At 36.2% G+C, this 24227-nt stretch overlaps 1 protein-coding gene across 3 annotated transcripts; it reads left to right on the plus strand.

Moving 5' to 3' along the window:
* The first annotated feature begins 678 nt into the window (after positions 1-678).
* LOC147401557 (transcription regulator) lies at positions 679-11405 on the plus strand. 3 transcript variants are annotated; one of them, XM_086442874.1, is made up of 11 exons: positions 679-964; positions 3096-3213; positions 3485-3555; positions 3652-3701; positions 7583-7656; positions 7741-7803; positions 8173-8260; positions 10246-10308; positions 10382-10461; positions 10541-10612; positions 11053-11405. In XM_086442874.1, exons 2-11 carry the CDS (start codon positions 3182-3184, stop codon positions 11183-11185), a joined length of 726 nt encoding a protein of 241 aa, XP_086299000.1. In that variant the 5' UTR covers positions 679-964; positions 3096-3181; the 3' UTR covers positions 11186-11405. The 3 variants fall into 3 exon arrangements, with proteins under 3 accessions (XP_086299000.1, XP_086298999.1, XP_086299001.1); XM_086442873.1 differs by having other exon boundaries at positions 680-953; XM_086442875.1 differs by having other exon boundaries at positions 687-953; positions 11064-11405.
* Positions 11406-24227: the final 12822 nt, after the last annotated feature.

The raw sequence follows: 24227 nt of genomic DNA on the forward strand, positions 1-24227 counted from the left end.
CACAGTTGACTTAGGCATAAAGTGTTTTTTTTTTATGGGACAACAAAGTTGATCCCAATTGTTACCTAAGGAAGACCCGAAATCCCCACACTACATTATAATAATCTTGCGTCACAAATAACATGTAGATTAAATCTAGAGTCTTGCTAGAGTGACCTCAGGCTAGGAGCTCATATTGCAATTCTTGACGTGAAGAGTGTATGGGAATCATAGATGCTTTTTCACTTGTATCAAACAAATATTATGAAAATTAATTTGAAGCATGTGAGGTGAATGAGGAATCAATTAAAGATAGGTAAAATGATTTTTGTAACCAAAATCAAGATTATAATTTCAAAACTCGTTCGAGACCAAGCCATATCGTTAGAGTCGTCTCGATATCTAGCATGAATGAGATGAATAGACAAGTCAATTTTTTAAATAAGATTTAATATCCCGTGCATATTTTTAATTTTTGGACAAGAATTCTCAAACATATCAAAAAACTTGTTTGAGATGACTCGATATCAGGCATGGACGAAAGGTATGTGGAACCGGATTATAAAACCATTGTTAGATAGATAATGAGCCGCTCTGCCGGATTGATCGTCGCTGGATTACTCGGGAGACTGATATGACCCGACTGAGTGAGTCCTCTTGAACTCGGATTCGCATGAAAAAAAACAAAAAAAACAATTGGGTACGGTAGTTGGCGGTACTTGATGTGACACGATAGCGGGGACGACCCAAAAATTCAGAAAGAGTTTTCGAGAGACTTTATTGCTTCTTCTTATCCATCCGTACAAATAATAAGGGCAGATCTGCGTTTAAATCGAAACCCACTTTTTCTCACAGAAAGCTAAAAATTGGAGGATTATTCTGTATTTCTCTTTGATCTGCTGTTTGGAACCTTACAGTAGAGAGAGAGAGAGAGAGAGCGCTCGAAATCCTGCAATTTCTCCATCACTTTGACGGTTAGATCAGGGTTTCATTTATTTTGTTTCAAAACCCTAATTTATTATTTGCAAATTCTATCATATTCTTTTGGATGTTTTGTTTTTTCTTCTTTGTGTATTTGATTGCTGGATTATTTCATTTAATTCATGTTTGATGTCGCATATCTTCTGGGTCTACCAGTTGGATTGAAAGAGATTTATTTTTTATTATTGTTGTAGTTTGTAAGTTTTTTACACGATGGTTTTGGATCCTCTTGAGATGAATAAAACATTTTTTGAATCATCTTTCTGAACACATCGAACAAAGCCGACCAAAATTTCAGCAATCTACCTAGAAATATTCTGATAACGTGTGGATTAAAATATCTAGGACTAGATATGGATGGATGTTTTTGATATTGTTCTTTGTACCAACTGCTGAATCTTTTAAGAACTGAAACCAGTACTCCAAAAGGTCCTAGACCTGTTTGAATGTTAGGCCCGTAACAAAACACAACGCTCCGTATCTGACATCCACGGTGGCTTTCACTCTGGGCGGGACATTTCTCAAGGTGTGCTTTTCTCGGGGTATTGTTTCCCATAGCCCTCCCAGGTAGCTTTTTTCGTGACTCGAACTAGACCTGGTTTAATGCGGCAAATTTAAGCCCTTAACCACTTATTCACTTAATCAAATCCCGAAATAGATTGTTGACACGGTGTAGGGAAATTTTAATGCTATTATGTGCTGTTTATCATATTATGCTGGAATTTCCTTTTCAAAAGTTGGTCCATATCGAGAAGTGCGGTATCATTTACAAGACTATAGAGGTGATGGTCATCAATGATTTGAGACTGTAGACTTGTTTAATTACCTATATATGAAATGGCAATGTGCGATTCTAATTTTTGTTGGAGTTGGGGTTTTTGATCTTTAGAGAGCCCCATCCTTTCATGTTGTAGAGGCATAAGCCATGAATAGAACATTGCTTAAAATTCTTGACAGAAATTTCCGCGATCACCACTACAAATGTAATGAGTGATTCCATCTGTGCTTTGGGTATGCTAAACATCCAAAGAATGCCTTGAATCTTTAATGGCACTTTGCTAGTTGAAATCGAAGTACAGTATGCGCATATCACCTGATCGAGTGGTGTTAAAACTAAACTACTATATATGATGGTGTTCATGAGATATCTTAAAGCCTTGGACAGATAGCAGACCAAAGCAGAATGGCATGCCACCATTTATAGACACTGAATTGCTGGTGCTTTTCACAAGATAATAAAAGCACCCACCTTCAAATAAGGCGAGAACATATTTTGCACATGTGCTCATGTTCTTCACTACATTTTGGAGCCTAAATACTCTCTCAACTAAGAAGGGCCATTTGTCGTAATTATCTCTGCCTCAACTAATAGTTTCTTGTTATGTAATTGTAATTGTTAGTGGAAACCTTTTGATTTCACAAAAAAGTACAATGAACAGTAGATTTCGACCAATTCTTTCTTCAATTGTTTGAAAATTGATAAAATTAATAATAATAAAAAAAACCTAGAATATAAACTGCCTTGAAAAAAGGACTTGTTACACATAATATTCACTCATTAGTAGAAATGAATTGATTAGGTTTCTAAACCGACTGAGATGATCTGAAACATTCAATGTTTCATGGTCAATGTTTTGCTTTGGTCTTGGTCTAAATTGGAATGTTTTGGTGAAGCATTCCTTAATGGCACAAAACTTTGAACCATGATTTCTTGCAGTTTCAGTACTTATTTAATTTTTTCTTCCTTTTCACATGAAATTTTATTAATTCTCCACTCTAATAGAAAATTTTCATATCCAGGCTGTGACCGAAATAGACACCGATTCGAGAACTTAGATATAAAATAAAGGACTACAATGATGCATTTTTACCATTCCATGGAGCAGTTAGTTTTGATGCTTCTGCTTGACAATCATATTAGTGCTTGAACTCTTTTATGAGTGGCAGAAAAAAAGATACTTCGAAGGGAAAAAACTATACAATAAGTTGTAGGGATCCAAATTTTCATCCAAATTAAAATTATGTTCTACTTTAGTATATTGTGGGAATCTTGAATAACGTGCTTTAGTTCCAGCTTGGCTATTTTTGTGACTATTTTTTTTTATTTTTATTTTTTTATTTTACTGGATTTTCAGGAAATCATTTAGTAGATGGTGAATGAGTTCTTTTGTAGGACTCTGTCGATATTGAAATCATTTTATCCATTTGAAGCATATTCAACATGAAGTTCTTAGAATACACTCCTCTAGACAGGTACTTTTTGAACATGATTACCATTTAAGATAATAAGATGAGGAATTCTGTTTGTGGGGGTGCAACTCCTTTATACAGCTTCAACTAGCCATTTTTCCTCTTGGAATATTTTCCTTTTGTAGAAGGTGCCACCTTGGTGAGGTGGTATGGTCTGTGTGTGGTAATAATACCACAGACTTGAGATAAAATCCCCTCCTAAACACTTAAATTGATATCATCTTTTGTGATTCGATATTAATATTGATATTAACCGTTGATTTACTTTGTTCAGCATAAATGATTTCCTAAGTCATGTAAGTCTGGGTGAGTGTGCCATCAAAGGAAACCTTGAAGCTTACTCATGTATGTTAAAAAAAAATTAAAGCTTTTATTTCAAATTTCTTTACACTTTATGATATGAAGAACATGGGTCATTATCTTTGATCTGTCTTTTTCTAGGCAAACATACAGGAACCGATAGGAAGTTGTCTCTTAGCTTGGAGCATGAGGTAACTAACATATATACAATTTTTCACAACTGATTTCTTTGGTTTATTATATGGATTATTTATATTTAGTGTTACTCTCTGTTAAGGAGGGGGTGGAGTTGCAAATGTTTGTAATACATAATACCCATTTTCTTTGGCTTGCTATTGATTACTTTTCCTTCTTGTTGCATCTCATGTTTTATAGAAGTTGCCAAGTGCAAATTTTTGGAAACTTGGCTTTTATATCGAGTAATCTTCGGCTCCTGAAGCTATTGTTCACTTGACTCGATTGGGGGAAAAAACGGGAAAAAAAAGGAAAACTTGTAGAGGTTTTTTGACCACTCACTCAGATAGTCAACTTTTGCTAACCCATGAAACATTTATGAAGATAGGAGATCATAAGGTGATGTGGCCAAGTGGAGAAACTGCCCTAATGTTGTGCAAGCTTTGATTGAGGGCTATGGTAGAAGATGTTGGGTTACTTGGGTAAAAGCTCACGTAAATGATCTTCGGACTAGGAATTTCCTACAATGTTGTTTGGTGGGTTGTTTTTTGACTGTTGAACCATTAATCTTGGACTCGCCAATGACTTTCAAAAGGGTGGGAGACATGTTACCAAGTAAGGGTGAGATTTATTGGAGGACTCAAATTGTTTGTTCTATCTTTAGATGTAGAAGCTTTTTGCATATAATCTTGATGAAAAGTACTTTGACTGGTTTGGAGTTGCATCTTTATTTTCTGAGTTTTAAGATCAATAAGCATTTTACGTTGTTTACCTTCTTTTTGTAAGAAAGTAAAGTTTAAGTTGGGGGCGGGTAATATAGTTCGATTTTTTGAAGATAATTGGTGTGGAGACACTCGTTAAAGGAAATCTTTTCGGATCTTTTTGCGGTGTCAGCTAAAAATGGGATGATTATTGACTCATTCTTGGAAAGTAACGGCTTGGAAAGAGCATGAGATTTTGGTTTTAGGAGAGATTTCAATGATTGGGAACTTAGCAGTGTGGAACATTTTTTTTGGAGATAGTTGATGCGAGCATTTCTCATAATGGGGAAGATGATCATAGGTTATGGGGCGGTACAAGAGAAGAGGCCTTTTCTGTTCACTCAATGTATACGGCGACTTTACAAACCTCGACTTTCCTTTTTCCCGCCTCAATGATTTGGAGTACAAAGGTTCCTTCTAAAATTTTAATCTTTGCTTGGCAAGCATCCTTGGGTAGGTTAACCACTATGAATCAACTTTTCAAAAGAGGTTTTCAAACGCCAAATTATTGCGCCTTGTGTATGAGAAATTCGGAGACAACAAACAATCTATCGATGCATTGTGAAATGGATAATCGGTTGTGGGTTCATGATCTCGGCCTTTTTGATATGGAAGATTGTTTACCACATACAATCGGGGAGTTCTTCGTTTTGTGGCTGTTTTGGGGTTTTTCGTTTTGTCATTTAAAGCGAACCCTGTGGAGCTAGTGCCATTTGCCATTTGTATGGAAGGAAATGAATAATTGAACTTTTGAAGGAAAGGAGCCCTCTTTTGAAGAGCTCAATTTTAATGTGTTGGGGTTGCTATTTTTGGGGGGAAAGGGTTTTAAAGAATTTAAGGGTCTCTTTTTTGAAGATTTTGTTGTTCGTTGGGACATCGTTTGTAATTTGGGAGATTAGTGGTCTCTTCTGGGGCCTCTCTTTTGTTTGTCTTTGTTTTTTTATAGCTTTGTACTTTTGGGACTTCTCGTCCCCTTTCTAATGAAATTTTTACTTATAAAAAAAAAGATCAATAATAAAAATAATTCCAAGTGGATTCAGATCTTTGGTGACCGTTGCATCCATGATGGACAAATGGAGTGTTCAAAGTACTTGGATTTGCATGTGGATAGGGATGACAGATTTTGGCCCGCCCCGACCTGATCCATCCCCATCAATTAACAATATTCCTATACTAACCGAACATTTACCTATCAAAAAAATAAAATAAAAATAAAAATACTCTTTACTATCTTATTTGGCATCTCCATCTTGTGCTGGTTGGCTGTGGAGAATTTCAATCAGGTATTCACGACTGTGTATGGGCCCTGTTCTGATAGGGATAAAGCTCAGCTGTCACAGGAACTTGATGATGTGAATGCCTATTGGGACAGTCTGTGGTGTTTGGAGGTGACTTTAACATGGTCCACTTTTCTTATGAAAAGTCCGGTGGGTCCAACTTAATGCCCAAAATGAGTTTGGAGACTTGGGAATAGGAATGACTTGATTGACATTACGCTTTGTGGAAGGAACTTCGCTTTGATCAAATAATTAGGAAAGTCTGATTTTGAATAGGATGGACAAATTTCTAGTGCTCTCCACCTAGGATGAGCACTTTGGGTTCATTTGTCAGGAGTCCATTTCCTATCCTTCATCGGATCACTGCTCCATTTCCTTACGAGCGGATGGGGAGTCATAAGCCATCTCATATCATATTTGAAATTTTGTGGTTGAAACACTAGAATTTTAAGGAAATGATAATTGAGTGGTGTATGAGGTTGGTTTTCAGTGGTAGTCTGAGTGTTTTCAAATCTAAACTGAAGGTGATTAAGGAGAAGCTGATTGGATGGATGGAATAGAGGAATCTTTGGCAGAGGGGAGGTGAAGAAGAAGTTGTTGCTAAAGATAGAGACCTTGGATTTGAAGGAAGAGTCTAGGGTGAGTAGGGAAGAATATTTTGAAGGAAAAGTTGCATAATGTTGGTGGTTCTAGAGGAATTGTGTTGGTGCAAAAATCTAGAGTGAAGTGGTTGAAAGAAGGGGATTATAACAGTTTTTCCATCGCATGGCTAATAACCATTGTTACAGACCTTCTTCAACAAAGCATGCCAGTCACTCTAACAAGCCCACGGGGTGTCTGATTTGCAAACCATTACCCATCTCCAGAGACCCAAAGAAGAGGGGGACTTTCACCCGATAGGTTGTTTGATTTTGCCTTTGCTCTTTACTCAAACCCCTGACACTCTTTTTCAACATATTTGTCGCTTCTAAACCAGGATCATCCACTTGATACCCCACTTTCTTCTTCCCCTTTAAGCTCTTTTTATCTCTAAGTTGCAGGTTAAAGGGGAGTAGTTGGAGGGAGAGGAGGAGATAGCGAATGGAGTGGTGGAGTACTATAAAAAGCTTTATCAGGAGGATCATCTGGTTATGCCAAAGTTGGATAACATGCATTTTGACGTAATTTCTGAGATGCAGAGATCCTGGCTTGAGAGCCTGTTCGTGAGGAAGAAGTTTTTCGGGTAGTGTCCAATATTGAGTGGTGACAAAGCCTCAGGTCCAGTGGGTCTATCTCAATAATCATGGGTTTGTGATTCCAAATAGGTGGATCTTATGATGCGCATGAGGAGAATGTGATTCGTTATTCATCCATTGTAGTTTCTATCGGTTAGTGTGATAGTAAGGTGTTTTTTGAAAGATATATATTTCTCCTGGTGTTATGACTTCTTTGTTTTTTAATTGTATATTTGCATCGGGAAATCTCCTCTCTTATGTGACATGTATTTCTTTTTAGATAAAACTAATGTATACCAGAAAAAAGAAGGTTTTAATCTTTCTTCCCTTTGAAGTTTCAAGTTATCTTTGGAAACATGTAACGACAAACTTTAGTTTATTATTATTATTATTACTATCAGTTAACTTTAGTTTTCTTGGCATGTTAATTAACAAAAACTTTTCATATTGTCTTTATATTGCCAAATAAAAGAGATGGTTTTGTTTTCTTCAAGAGGCAGAACAAGTAGTTTGTATGCATAGTTTCACTTCTTCTTGACACTGCTAGTTAGTTTACTGGTAATTACTGTCCTACCATTCTTATTGGTTTGAATTGTTCAAATGCATACCATGGAAACTTAAGTTCTTTTTTTCTCCCTTGATTCAGATTCTAGATTATCTTGGACAATCTTCGGACAGCGATTCCTCTTCCCCAGCTGAATTTTTATCAAGTAGATCCAGGTAGTGGATGATATACATAGGTTTGGAAAGCTTAAGTTGTCATTCATGTTTCTCTAACTGTAGCATCTCCCTGTTTTTTTCCAGCCGCAAGACATTAATTTACCTGGTTCTTACACTCGGCCACATTTATCCAGATTATGATTTCAGGTATCTCTGTTTTAAATGGTATATATTGTGTCGTAAGGGACTGGGAAAGGAGGATTATGGGTAATGCTATTGTCAGCTTGTTGGGCGACATGGCAACCCGCTAATTATCCTCTCTTACCAGCATAGCATATTGGGAGTGTTGTCAAATGGTTTGACAGATGGTTCAATGAACCGTTGCTCTAGGAGGAGCTGAGAGTTCAAGTCTCTCCATTTCCAAAAAGTAATCATGATCATTTGTGCTTTTCGGTGGTTTGTTACCAGACTCATTTTGCTACAATCACTTGCTACTACGGTACTGATATATTTATGGACATGTATGATAATTTATTACTATGTAACAATATTTTCCACGTGTTCGGCGTCTACCAGTGCTGTACAAGCTCACCATTTTTTTAGAGAGGAAGAGTGGGACAGTTTCAAGCAGATCTTTGACACCTACATGTTTGAAGCTGCCAAGGTATGCCACATCTACGTAATATTATTGTGTTAAGCCTTTCACTTGCACCAAATTACTCCTTATCAATTGTGCAGTTATTGGTCTTCATTGTCCATGCCCAAACCATCTCAATCGACTTTCCATTATTTTATTTCTTAATTGATGCAATTCTTAAATTCCCTCAAACATGTTTATTTCTGATCTTGCTTAATTTCTCTTCTTACAACTCATCCATCTCAACACTTTGTCTCTCTTAAAATCATTCTATGAACATGTTATTTGATTGCGCAAGATCCAGCTCCATATTGATCATACATATGATATGACTCTTCATTTTACCCAGCCAACACTAATTTCATGGTCACATCCTCGTCAAAACTGTTGGTTTATGACCTGATGAACTGAAGTTTGTGTTTCCAATGAATATCACCATTGGGATTAAAACCAAAATGGATGAAGTGTGTTCCCCCCTTTTACCTGCTTGTGCTTGCTTCTGGGAGGTTTTTCAATTAAAAATGACCACTCCACCAAGGGGCTTTAGAGTAATAACAACTTGTTAGAAGTTGAAATCAAGTTTAAACTCTTTTAGTACTTTGGATTTTTTTTTTTTTTTTTTTGGTAAAACAGTTTTTATTTTTTTAAAGTTCATTTCTCTTTAGTTCATTTAAACTACATCAGTATCATACATAGAAACATGGAATTGTAAGGCATTTGTCCTTAGTCCTAAGGTATTAAATTTCAGTTTCAAAATCTATTTTGAGCAGCCTGGAAATGGGAAGAAATTGTTCAGGGTAGAAATTATACAATCAGGAAAATGATGGAAATGACAGAAATGTTGAGGACATTTTCATTGAAACTACAGGACAACTCTAACAAGTCATATGAAGTATAGAAATGAGATCAATAGCATTCGCTACACATTGGCATCTGGCATGGTTATTGAGATATCGATGGCCAAAAACAATGATGCAACATGATTATTAGCGTAGACCTTAATCTGTACAATACTTGCGTAAATGAACAAATTAATTAAATGCTACATTCATGCATTACCATTTGAATAATACTAAACTGACTCAAAGAAGAAAAAAAAGAAAAAAGAAAGATACTCAACTGATGTGGACTGTGCACCGAACCATAGATTTTTTTTCCTACTGTATGTATAATGAGGAAAAAAAATCTATGGTTCTGTGCACATTCCATGTCAGTTGAGTGGACTTAGTAGTTTATTTTATTTATTTATTTATTTTTGAGTCAGTTTATCACATCTCTTATCATTTATATATATGTTTTTAAAGTATGAATATATCCACCTAATTAAAACATGAATGATTGTATGTGCGTACTAATATGCTTACAATACATTAATATAAGAGGATATATATAAATACACAACGAATCATTATTCATTTATACAATTGAATGTATATTAAATGCTATTTACGTGTCCTTTCCGCAAGCAATTTATATTTATTTTTTTCATTTTTTTTATAAGAGTTTTAGTACTTTTTTTTTTTTTTCAAAAAAAAAAAAAATTAAGATTTCGGTCAAAATTTTATTGTTTGTCAAAATATTTTCACTGAAATCTTGTGTTCTTATACCTAAAAATTTGATTATTTTCGGTCATTTGTTCATTGATTATTTTGTGAAACAAAGTTTTCCATCAAGATATATGAAAGCAACAAGATGTTGATTAATTTTGTGTAGGGGGGAAATTTTATGGAAATACGTAGAAATTTAATATTATGATCGTGCTTTTTAGATCTTTTCCTGAAATATTAATTTTGATATTTTGATGATACTTCTCCCAACATGTTTATATTGGTAAATATCCAAGTGACTTCCTCTACGTTGAATTGAATTTCTTCAAATAAATTCCAAGTTTTATCTTAACCAAAAGTTTAGGGTGAAGTTGTAGTTTGCTACATTGCCATTTAATGTTGAGAACAGTGTGTATACCACCTCAAAATGAACTGTCTTAAGAATTTAGTAGCTTTGAATATCAGGAATGGTCGGAGGCTAATGGGGGCATTGCTTTATTGGAAAGCTTGTACAAAGCTCTGGACGAGGTGAGCTTACCTCACTGACATGGAGGCAAGTTACTGTAACAAGAGGCAATTTCTAATATCTTTTTATGCACAGGTTGTAAAACTAGCAGAATGTGAAATTTATAGTTATAATCCAGATTCCGGTGGAGACCCGTTTTTGGAGAGAGGAGCCATGTAAGATGTTCACTGTCATAATGCGCACCACTCTAGTAACGTAGCTACAATTTTGACTTGGTCATTTATGTGTTTTCAGATGGTCATTCAATTTCTTCTTTTATAATAGAAAGCTGAAGCGGGTTGTCAGCTTCCGTTGTTGTTGCTTAAGGTGGGTTTCCTGTCACTGATGTATCTATGCTTTCCTCTTATTTATTATTTTATTTTTTGGGGAAATTACCAAAAAGGGTCAAAATCTTAGTTAATTATAACAAAAAAAAAAAAACATTTTTTTAAATGACTAAAAACAACTTAAATCACTGGATTGTCCAGCGTTTTAGTAACCCGTTGGACAGTCCAATGTTTTATGTTATTTTATGAATTTGAATGACGAAAATGCCCATTAAGAGATTTTAATAGTAGAGGAACATTTTCGGTATTTAGTGCAAAATACAATATAAAACGCTGGACTGTCTGGACGGTCCAATACTTCAATTCTTTTTTAGTAAAATTGTAAAAATTAGTGTTTTTAATGAAATAGTTGACCCTATTTTTAGGATAATTTTCCCTTTTTATTTTATTTTATATATTTAAAGCTTTCACTAATTGCAGTTTATTGGCAGCAACTTGGCTGCTGAGGGGTTTCTCACAGATGATCTGCTCTTGGATGAAGATGAGAATATATTCAATGACATGGACATGTGATACATTAATACTGTGGTGTATGCCTAATGTTCATATTTGACTGGAGCCGTTGCAACCAACATCTATTGTATAGTTGTTAAATTCCCACTTGAAAAGACCACCTATGTAGGAATAACTCACTCGATCTCTGTTGCAACTGATAACTGTTGTTGGAGTGATGAATGTATCATAGGACGTGTGAATTAGGCTTGCTTGGCATACTCTGTAAACCGACAACTGTTGTAGTTATAAATCTTTTTAAACTTTTTTTTTTTTTTTTTAATGCAGAAGCTATCTATTAAGGAGTGTTAGATGAAGAAAAAGACATGGCAGAGACGCGTATGCCAGAAATAATTATAGGACTCGGTTACTAAAAGAAGTGGAAGTTGGTCTGTTGGGAAATACCTGGATGGAACTTTCAGACTAGTTTGCGTTTATAATAATTACTCACCAAGTTTGTACTGCTTGAAGGGAACATGTGGATGTAGTTATGGAAAATGAAGCAGTGCGTGTTCTCAACATCCACCATCACATAAAAGAAGAAATAAGTTTATTATAGTAGTGGGGATGGTCCCTATCTACATGGGCCTCACAACTAGGGGAGAAATATAGACTCGTTAGTCCTTCAAGAGTAATGCTTATCTGTTGAATAAGATGTTTTCCGACTTGATTAAGGTGGTATTTGCTTGTGTTATTTTTCAGTGTTTATTGCTGAAAAAAGAAATAATTCAGCATTTTTTGTCAAAATAACATGTCGTTTATTCTATATTTTCAGTGCTTATCGTTGAAAATAAGTGAAAAATTCAGTACTATGAGGAGATCATCCTCATAAAAAATTAGCCTATCCTGAAACTTCTAAATCTATCAAAACAAGTTCAACAATCGTAAATCGTCCATTTTTTTTTGGAAATCATTTTTGATGTTGTTAGAAGTGTCAAAATGGGCTAATTTTTTGTGAGGATGATCTCTAGACCATATAGATCATCCTCACTAGAAATTTGCTCATTCCAAGAACCTTAACCCATATAAGACAAAAAATTGCATGTGGATTATCCTTATTAATTCATAGGGTGCTTTTATAATTACATATCCTTTATTTTCATCGAAAATTATTCATTCAAAATTAAGTTCTTTTAATGTTGATTTCAAATTTGGTGACTTGTATGACATTATTATTTTTGATTTGAAATTTATGGGCTTTTAGAAATAGAAATTATTATTTATAAATTAAAATTTTGAGTATTACTTATTATTTAAAAATGAATTGTATTTTAATTTTATAAGAAATAATATATTTTATTGTGTTTGATAAGAAATAGGCATTTGAAACATGTAAACAATGTATAATATGATTGTAATGGTAAAAAAGACAATTTACCAGTATTAGTAATGTGTAACAAACATGATTCAGCATCTAAACAAACAACTTTTTCAGCACTTAAATTCAGCGCTTATAAGTTTTAGCACTTAATGCTATTTAGCACTTATTTTTTTCAATTTAACAAACAACACCTAAGTCGGCACCTTCTAATATTTCTTTAATCTTATTGTTGTGGTTGATAATTTTATATATTGGTGTGTTATAACTTGTGAGTAGGTGTAATAATAGTAGTTCCAATAAAAATGACCTATATGACATTGTCTTCAATTTGCAAAATCAAAATCTCGAATTACCACCAAATATTCATCACCTCACAAGGCTAGGCTCTTTTTTTGTCCCTTCCTTTCAACCTTCAAAAACCTAAGTGGCAAGATATGACTTTGGAGGCGATGGGTTTTTGGGAGAAAAATCAAGGAATTTTCTAAAAGTGTGGAAGAAATTAAAATTTTTTACAATAAGATGGATTTTATTTTATTTTATTTATGCCCACACGACTAAACACATTTTTAATATAAAAGAGAGGTCGAATCCTATAGGAAGTTATTGACTCATTCTCTTCTCTATTTTTCTCCTCTTTTCTTTAATCCCAATCTTTTAATATTGTATCAGAGCACTTCTAGTAGTAGATATACTTGATTGCTCATTTTCTTCCATTTTCTTAATCTTTTTCTTTTCCATCTTTAATCCGATATTTTCAAACTTTAAGATCTTGGTTCCAAAAAGGGTTTAGGTGTTTGAGGTTTGTTTAAGGTGTTTATGAATGATTATTGGAGAATTAGTGGATAGTTTTGAAGTCTTAAAATTCAGTTTAAAAAAAAATTGTGAACAGTGCTTCATGAACATTGTTTTCTATAAAAAACAAAATCGAATTCTTTGACTTCTTGATCAATAGTTTTAAATTTTGCCCAGATCTCAATTTTTTTCAGGTGTTGTTGGGTTTTATTATTTTATTTTGACCATTGTTTCGTTAGCCTCTCAACCCTATACGCATGTCATAGAATATCCCAAGGGATACTTTATATTATTTTGAGATTTTTTTAAACTTTGTGCAGGTTTTTAGTTGTTTCTCTTTGGATGACAAATTTGGGGATTTTTGATGGTGTTAGTAGAGGAGGTTGTTGTGGTGATTTGAATTGCATCTATTGTGGTTACCCTAGCCACACTGAGCAATTTTGTTGGGATAAATGGGGTAAACCTACTTGGGCTAATCAAGGTTAAGAGGAAACTCCTCAAAGTTTTACTAATTCCCATTCTCAGATTACATCTAGAGTTGTATTTTCCGATTTTACCACACAGTTGGGAGAGATTCTTTAGAAGTTGACTACCTACTCCACCCACAACTACTTTCGGTAATCCCATATTTATGACTGCCAAGTCTCATTCATCTTGGATAATTGATTTAGGAGTTAGTGCCCACATGTCTGGTATATCTAGTATATTTTCTAATTTTCAGTCTCTTAATTCTCATATTGTTCTAGTTGACGAGTCCACTCATAAATTAATTGGAAAGGTGATTGTAGAGGCGAAATCTCAGATAGCGTTGGTTTCCCGAGATTTACCCCTAACAATCGATCTTCATGGTTCTTGATGCACTAAATAATGATAAAAAATCATACAGAAAAATGATCAAAGAGAAGGGAAAGAGAGAAAGAAGACAAGAAGTAAGATTTGTTTATGAGATTCGTCCCAAAATTGGACTACGTCCCCGGGCTCCGAAGAGCCATTCCATTATTTTTCAAGCCATTACAAGATTTACAAGCCCCCAGCCTCTTTTCCACTTTCTTTCTCCTCCAAGCCCCCTTCTCAATAGTGTCCACTGTGCTATTTAACCCCCCGTACCTTACCCTAGGGTTTCACCCTCTATAGGCTGCAATCATGGGATTTCTATTGGTGCAGCGGGGTTGTTTACCTAACCGGGATATTTTGGATCAATCAGATTTATCTGTAGAAATCCCCTTCGGGATTTTCGAGATTGACCTGCATGCAACAGTATTGTGATTTTCTAGAGGCCTGGCTTGCCATGCCTGGCAAGACTTGCTTCGCTTAGTGTTGTACTGGCCTGCTAGCTAGACTAGGGAAGTCTCTGCTCTGACTTGTCTTGCCTGCTGGATAGCGCCTCACCAGCTGATTTGTGTCAGGTACCACTTGGCTGGTTTGGACACGTGTACGGTTAAGATTGTTGTGCAATTATTTCCCTTTACAGCAACCCCCTCTCGAAAAGGCATAAGATTTCTTCGTTTCCTCGAGATGCAATTCTGTTTTCCTACTGGCTACTTAAGCTTTTCATAATTGCACATGCTGTTTCGGAATCGACGCATTTTGTAGACACCCTAATTTGCACGAACCCGTTAGGAAAATCCAAATTTCCTCGAATTGATTCCGATTTAAAGCTCAAGATTTTCAACGGACCCGCATTGCCACGTGTCATCATTTTTCATGCATACATGCATACATGCATCATACCACATAATTTTGCATACTCAACCTTGTCCCTAACCTAGTCTAAATCCGCTCCACCTCTATGATCCAATCCGGATCCGTAACCGTTCTCCATTCACCACCCCATCACCTATACCACAACCAAGGTCCATTTCCTAATCCAACCTAAGCCCAAGACAAAGCCTACCTTCTAACCCAAATTCAAGTCCATTCTTTTAGCTTACCCTTAAAGTCCATAGTCCATAACCCAAGTCCATTAGCCAAGTCCATTCCAAGCCCATTCTTTCACACCCCCTCAAAAGATGACACATGTTGATCTCTCATAAGCTTTCAATACCCAATGCATTATCTAATTGGTGAGTCAACTCCCCCTTTGTGAAAACTCAAGAATGCCCTTCTCAAAAAGTGTGGTCAAACCAAAAAGATACTTTAATTTTTGGTAATAATTCATAAAGTTGAGAGAATTTTCAATCATACCCTCAAAAGGTGGGAATCTTCAAGTACATACATGGAGTTTTCCCATTAGTCCATTTCAAAATTAGACTCCACCCTTGCTTTATATGTTATTTACAAATGAACAAAGGTCCACTTTTCACCTACCACTTCACCTTTACACATGTCATTCTCCTATTCACCCTTCCAAAAGTACTTTTGTTCTTCCATTGGTCCATTTCAAAAATACACTTCCACCCTTGCTTTATGAGTTATTTACAAATGAACCAAGATCTACTTTTTACCTACCACTCCACCTTTACACATGTCACTCCCCTATTCATCCTCCCAAAAGTACTCTTATTCTCTCACCTCTATTTACCAAAAAACCAAAGATCAAAGAATACTTTTAGGATTTCTTCACAAATGTCATCTTTACCCTCATACAAATGAAAAATCCAAAAAAAAATAACCTAAACCCCATGTCCCTTTTCTTTATTTTTAGGATTGGACCACTTTATCCTCAAAAATTTTCTAAAAACTCTATAAATACCATCATTTTCTATGAACAACTCATGCTCTAAAGCCCCCCATCTCTCAACCTAAAACTCTATCAAAATCTCTACTCATCTATCATCTCCTAACCTTCAACTCTCTCACCCCTCAACTCCACCCTTCAACTCTCAAGTGCATCTCTCAAACTCAAGTTCATTCAAGACTTCCAAAAGGGACAAGGTGGGACAATAGTTATTTATTTATCTTTTAACTTGCATCTTCTTCTTCTTCTATCCCTTTCTTTTTATTTTTAGAAGCCTTTAGGATGTAATGGATAACCCTCCTTCATCCCGAGTAAATTGAGCCTTAACCTTGGGCATGGAATGCTTGAGGCGGTTTGGTTGAAAGGATGGAGGTTGAAGCCCTTTTTAACCCATTCTCATATCATGCATCATAATGTACACTATGCACACACCTCACACATATTTGGCTATGATGAAGTAATGTGTAACTCTCTTGATGGGGTTAAAACACTAAGTTTCTAGCTAAACATGCATGCATTAAGGTTATGGATCTAAGGGTATTCCATCCATGGAACTTCTCTAAAATCCTAAATCAACATCTCAACTCATGCAAAAGTGTGTTGACTCCATAGAATATCTTCTTCCATAAGATATTTCTTATGTCAACACCAACATCAAATCCTCTTCTAAAGAGGTACATACACACCATGTGCACCCACCCACTTCATGCATCCCATGCATTTTACTTGTTATATTAATCCTTTTTAAAAATGGCCAAATCTAAATGTAACCACCATAGGTGGAGAGAATGGGGTGCCTAACACCTTCCCCATTCTCTAACTGAATCTCCTTACTTAGATCTTAGGTAGACCATACATTTTTCATGATTGAGAGTCACTACAATGCCATGAAAAAATGATTATCAAAATAATCAATTCGGGTGCCCATTCACACCCATTTCCAAAAAAGAATGGTGACGACTCCAAACCACGTAGCATTGAGGTTCAAAGATGAACATTCTCATGTCTACACATTCAATGCAACGTCGCTTCGAATCTCTGCCGACGACTTAGATGGATTCCTCTTCATTTATATCCATCTACGTGTCCTTTCATTTTTTTGCACTACTTCCAATCTGCGACTCTTCGACTGGATTCGAACTGTCCTCTCAGGCGTATGTGCTCATTTACCTCTTCTTCTAAGTAAGGGACTTGGTGCACTCTTCGTCTACTATCGTGTTGAAACTCTACAAATCCGTTTATGCGATTTTCTACGAAGACTCTTTCTTTTTCTCATTCTACTTTGCTGCAATAGTTAGCTCTTTGCTTCGAGGTAATTTCTTCGTCTCTCTATCTGTTCTCTTCATTTTCCACACTTGGCCTTCCCATGGCTATTATTGCATCCCAACTCCAATGAAGCCTGTATATTCCTGCTTCGGTGCACATTCGGGCTGGCAGTGACTCTGATACCCTTGATGACTATCGCCAGGGAGAAATCTTTGTCTACGCTGGCCAAATCAAGGCCAGCCTTAGTTTCCCTCTCTCTACTTTCTTTATAGAGGTACTGAGTAAGATAAATCGATCCCCTAGTTAAATGTCCAGGAACTTCTATCCTCTGGTGGAGGCTGTGGAGAAGATGGGCGTCACCCCTAATGACTTCCTCTCTCAATACAACCTGAAGGTGATTCCCAATCGACTGGGATTCTGCTTACTGTCCTCCAAGAGTCCAGTAGTGGCTTTGATCCCTTCTCTCCTAAGTTCTGATAAAGGGTGGCACAAAGACCCCTCTACATTTCTGGGAACTGGGAATTTGCTCCTGGCATTCCCCGTGAGGGATTTAGAGTCCCTCAAACCTTCCAGGATAATATTACTGTTAGGTTACTGGTTGAAGTTGCCTATCTCATTTACTCTACCCATACTTTACTACTTTATCAACTGCCTTTTTTCTTCTAATGCAGAATTTTCCATTTTAGTGGCTGTGAAGGCTAGGAAGATACAACGCAGAGCATCCGAATATTAGAGGCTAGAGGAAGTGGATCTCAGAACTAGAGCTGCTTAGAGAGCGGTGGTGGACGATCTTCTAGGTGACGTCCCTCGGCCACCTGCACGACGAGCTCCTTCGGGCTGTACTATAGAGGGTCTTGATCCACTTTCGTTAATTCCATGACGAAGGGATCCCAGTCATTCGGCTCCTCCCTCCAACATACGAGGCTCGGGTCGTTTGACCTATTCTGAGTGGGACGCCTTTCCTACTGAGGTTCTGCCTAGGCCTTCCGATGTTATGAACATCGACCTCTCAGAATTCCCTCTTTCTTCTACCACCAGGGCTGCTCCGCTACCTGTCCCAATTAAGGTACGGAGAAGAAGAGAAGTCACTTTTCCCGTGGTATCGGCCTTTCTGGGGAGGCAGTGCTGTCTGGGGAGCCTGCTGCCCCTTGCTTCAGTCTCTGTTTCTACTTCTATTGCGGTTGCTAATGTTGCTACTACTAGTGTCATTGTTGTCTTTGCAGAGTTTTCTGAAGAGGTTCAGGCAGAGGCAAGGCAGAGTTCTGCCACCCTCAGGGAGGATAAAACTGTTCTACCTTTTCGATTACGGAAAAGGCGTCGATTGGTTAGGAAGAGTCTGAGGACCCCTTCCCCTTTTGAGGGGTCTGAGGGTGAGGCCCCCTTCTGCGTAAGACCCCCTTGGAGGAGGCTGCCTTTCTTGGATAGGCTGAGGAGCTTATCTCCGAGATGGGAATGAAGGCAACCTCTTTTGTCCCCCTTATCATGTCCATAATAAAGGTTGCAGGATTAAGGATCCTGTAACCGCTATTTCCCTACTTTCTCAGTCTATCTTTCCTAAGGATGGGATGTTGTTGTGTAAAACCTCGAGTTTTCAATTCGTATCTCGAGGAAAATATATAATGGAATTTTAAAAAATCTTTGAAGTGGGACTTATGGGTAAAACTTTAGGAAGTTTCTGATCATTTTTAAGAAACTTTAATCCCACCATTGGATTCAAAATGATCAAAAAACATACTTTAGCCTGTAAGCACGCTCAAATGCGAGTCCGAACATAAAAGTTGCAAAATCTTCGATTATCAAATCGGACCAGGCTAAAATAATAACTTTTTACTAGAGTAAGAATTGTTAAGATTCGATTACACCATTGGGTTCTTAACAAAAAATTATTGAACATAGACTATTTATTTATCATTTTTGAAGATCAAGAAGTCAAATTATCGTTAAAAACGAAAACGATGTCAATTTTAGGGATCACCTCAGGCTAAAAATGTAAATTTTGGTTAGAAATAGAATTCGAAAAAATTGACTAAACCATTAGATCTGGAATGAAAAATTAGATAAAATAGAGTATTCATTTGTCAGTTTTGGAGTTCGGATGGTCAAGTTATCATCGATTGAAACAATAGACAAAATATCGATTTCGTTCCTAAACTTTATATAAATAAATTTTTATAATTTTTTTTTAACTATTCATTATCCCATTTCGTTAAAAACAATCAGCCAACGCAATTTTAAAAAAAATTATTATTTTTTCTACTTTTTTACCCTAGATCTATCGCAAATGGTCTGCTTTCGACGATCGACGCAGAAAGGATAAACGTCTACAGCCTCGTTCTCTACAAAACCCACCCAACCTTTTTTCGTTTCACTTTCTTTTTCACCCCGTATCGTAAAAATCAGCCGTATTTATATACAGGGATTTCGAAACTTCGACATCGGATTTCGCTTGTTTTGGGGTCAAACCATCCTCCGTCGCAAAAGGGAGAAATGATGATGACATCGACATCTTCAAAACCACCAAGTCAGATTCAAAAATCAGCTGTTTCAAAATCTAATCTATCTCGATTTTTGTACTAATCGCCTTGATTTTCGTGTACGTGTTTCAATTCTGTCGTCTATAGATTGTAAGGAACTCTCAATTTCTATTAGTAATCGTAGATTGTGAAAATTGCATTTAGGATTTTATTAAAAATTTGTGGTGAGTTTTCAAAAAAAATAGAATTCAATTGATTATTTCAAATACACGCCAGAACTTACAGGTTTGATATGTTTAATTATATTTTATGACAAATTATACGTGGGTAGGATATTTCAACGGGTTATTTCATTCAGTTAGGTCCTATGCACCGTTCGGACCCCGTTTTGATATAAGTTTTGTACTTTTTCAATGTTATTGATAAAAATGAATTTCATAATCGAAAAAATGATTTAATATTCAATTAACTCATATTGAGTTGATAAATATCAGAAAGTAGATATTTTGTTTGAGAGATTGAAAACTATAAAATTCGAATAAAGGGTATGAAAACGGTAAAATGTCAGAATCACACCTGAGGGATGATGTCTGCATTTTATATTGTTGTGTTGTGTGTAGGTTAGTGAACGGGTATCCATGGATAATATTACTGGTTGCATGTTTATTTACTTTCTGTTAGTACGAGGCACTGTTTACTTTTCCGTTAAATTATTTATTTTAGGTTAGGTGGCCATAGTTGCATGGTAGGAAACTGGATATCCATTCTCAACCTTGTATTGTTAATTTCTCTTTTGTTTTCAAATGAAAATAATATATATATATATATATGTAGCTATTTTGTGAACTGTTAAAGAGTCTGTGAATGCTTGAAGGGATAGTGCGTCATATCATCTGGAGTGGTGTACTATCCTGGGATGTATGGTAGGGACCACCAAGCTCATACGTGGTATGGGACGCGTATGAGAGTGGAGTCACAATTGAAATCCGGGTTATTCTTCTCTATATTTACCAGTGAAATTACAATGTAAAGGTGGTCATATACGAATGGTTTGTATATTTGGGCATCACATGCACACCTGATAGGCATAGACGAAGATGATTAGTTAGTGATCACTAACAATCTATAGTAGTCGAACGTTCTGACACATCGAAAAGAGACCAATTGCTTACGGTCACGTCAAACGGTCAGCTTGAACCGGATAAATGGTCCCGCAAGTGTGGTAAATAGCGACCAACCACAAAATCAAGAACTAATACTTTATTATGAAACATCATATCCCAACTGGGAGCGATCCAGTCGTGAATCCCAACTCTTTAATTTCACTACTCCACCATTGTGTATTATGTATTTGTTGTCTTATTTTGATATATAAATTGAAATGCATGTTTAATGTTTCCATTTGATCAATTAGATTTATATAAAAAGAGAACATTATAGTGAGTACTGCTGATCGATGTAATGTGAGTTTTAAACTGTTTAGTTGTTAATCCCTTGTTATATGTACCAGTTAATCGTAGTTTCTTCTGTAAAACTTTGTTTATTTTAAAATGATTCAGTATGTTTATTTGTTCATGTTAGGAGAGGTTATTGGCAGAAATTGTTTGATTCCCTACTGGGTAACCATTGTTACTTACCCTTTCTTTTTCCATTTTTTAGTTTCAGATTTAGAGATTGGCGAGACAGGTATAGGGCACGAGTGAGGATCATCTGGTGGGTCAGATAGACAACTAGAGTTCGTCACCTGGTGAGTATTGGGGCTACAACCCCTAGTGGTGTCAATTTGTCCATGAGTATTAGAGATGTTGTTCTGAGCGTTAGGACTTTTATTAGAGTGAGAAATTTTTGTATAATCTCGTGTATAAATTTCTTTTTCTGCACTCTGATCTATCATACATTATTAGATGTATATAAGCTTCCGCTAGCATTCTATTTTATATGTATATATGCAGGATTGTATGTCGTTTATCAGGTGCAGATTGAACGCCTTGGAATGCTAACATAAACAGAGGAGACCATGCCAAAATTTCGAGGTGTCACCTAGTACCTTGAGATCTAACATGGCGATTTGTGTTAGCGTTTGGCGGGATGCCACAGATGGTATCAGAGCATAGTATTAGATCTGTATGAGATACAGATCTACTGTGTTTTAGAGAATTGGCGAATACCACAGATATTAAATCGATAATCATAGTGTGTTATTAGGAATTCGGTATCCGAGCTCATTAGTAAATTGGAATTACGAGTTTTTCCGTGTCTAGAAGTCTATAGAGCCTAGTAAGCATAAGATAGGACTCTAGGTCTGTTCTGTTAGCAATGGAAATTGAGTCCATTATTAAGTTCCAAGTTATGGTAGTAATTCATAGAGGTGTAAGAGCAGTTTTGACCTTATTCTGATAAATGCCTTGTTATAGATAAACACAAGCGAGAGGAGTGGACGAGGCAGATGCTGAAACACAACAGAGACGAGACAGATTCTGTATGAGACTACTAACTTGGTTGCACAGTTAATTTCATTCATGGGACAAATGATTGAGTCTCATGTCAAGTCCAAAGATGAAATATGAATAATATAACCACCATCACCTCGAAGCCAAATGGAAGAAAGGCACTTAGTATCTAATAAGAGACAAACAATTACGAAACTAGTATATTCATAGGAAAAATAACTATACGTGAAGAGTGAGATTATAGACATACCAACTCAATGGATGAAATAATTTTATAAGAAACAACAACCTTTACTACTAAATCGATCTAAAGAAAGAGTTGTGATGTATTACGAATGTGGCAAATTAGAACATAAAGAAGAGCAATGTTCGGGTCGATGTCAACCGATTAAGGATGCGTGACTTAAAAAGATGCTAGACAAGCCAATTCAGGGAATAATAAGGCCACCATATTTTAATAAAATTGATAACGTACTCATGCCATCCCAAACAGATAAGATTAGTGATTGAAAGTGAGAAATGGTACAAGACTTACCACGATTGCAAGGCGCACCACTAAATCCAAGAAAAAAGAGAGAGCATTGGATTTCTTCGCAAAAGGAAAATACTATTCCACTCTCGGAACCACAACCACAGGTCATGCCTTTAAAAAATGAGAGAATTTCCTAGTCCAAAGGACATGTAAATCCAGGGATGTGATTGTAGAATTTCCAACGATTACGTCCATCGAGATTTAGGGGTTTTTCGATCTGATTGAGGTCAATGATTTAAATACCTAAAATATTTTGAGTGCCATGTAGTGCCCAAGAGATCAGTGGGTGACGGTGTTTACATTCCAGTTGGACGGGGATGCCAATCATAGTAACGTTTTGAGATGAATGTATTGAGAGATGGATCGTTTGAGTGGATAGACTTCGAGAGGATGTTTCTCGATAGATTTATATCCGAGATTGCTCGAGAAATCAAACACTAAGAGTTTTTGAGATTAGTGCAGGGTAATCTATCAATTACAGAGACTAAGATATGATGTTCATTAGGTTGTCACAATATGCGCCAGAACCTATCCTGACAGATTTGCAGAAAGCCCGTAGATTCTTTAAAAGACTAATACCTTACTTAAGGACCAAGAGGTCGATGATTGGGACTACCAATTATAGAGATACGATAAATCAAGCTTAAAGGATAAAACGAAAGGAGATAAAGTTACAGACCTCCAGGGGGCAAAGAGGCCAATCTCCTCTGGATCAGTGTATCCATAATATAGAACTCCTCCACTACTGAGTTGTAGAGTTTCTCATCACTGAGTTAGAGAGCAGTTGGAACTCCAATGATGCCAACAGGGCCAAAGGAATCAACAAGGCAGGTTCAGAGCCTATAGACCCCAGTCTACAAACTGCCTACTCCACAGAGATCTACGAAGACAAGATCGTTGACATGTTACGCGAGACATATCAATAGATAATGTCCTCTATCACAGGCGTGAGCAAGGGTTATGACCTATGAAAAAGTACCTGTCTCCGATGAAGTTTTGGAAAGTATGATTTCTAATTATAATGTTAGAAATTAGAGTTCTATTCAATACTGGTTCTTCTAGATCATATAATTATATTGAAAGTTTGCATACTTGCTAGAGCTATTCTTTCCACTATTCATTATTCTAGTATAATATTTGGAACGGATTAAACAACTAACCTTTTTCTTACCGCTTTCCACTTTCTATGCTATCATCCCATCCTCATCTTTAACCTTATCTTTTCTCTAGCGATTTGATATTTATTATAATTTAGAACTGCGAAGCTTCTAGAAGTGGACAGAGTAGAAACTACTCAACTAGTAGTAAGGGGGTGAAGGAATGAAACTAATTCAGAACTAGAATGAAAAGGTAGAAGCTTATAAATAAAAAAAAGTTAACCGTGAACCAATTAGACTGCGTTTTGATAATTGATAGGTATGTTTTAGGTGTAAGGATGATAAGGCAAATGCTATTTATAAGACTAGTAATGTGACTATATAGCAAGTGAATGTATGGGTAATAACTAATACTATATATGGTTGAGTTGAGGAGCTGGTGAAATTTGGAAAAAGGTATCGTACAATTTTGAAAGAACATGTGGTATGTAAAA

The sequence above is a fragment of the Akebia trifoliata genome, chromosome 5, assembly GCF_017979445.1.
Source record: "Akebia trifoliata isolate Shusen 1 chromosome 5, ASM1797944v1, whole genome shotgun sequence".
Lineage (NCBI taxonomy): Eukaryota > Viridiplantae > Streptophyta > Magnoliopsida > Ranunculales > Lardizabalaceae > Akebia > Akebia trifoliata.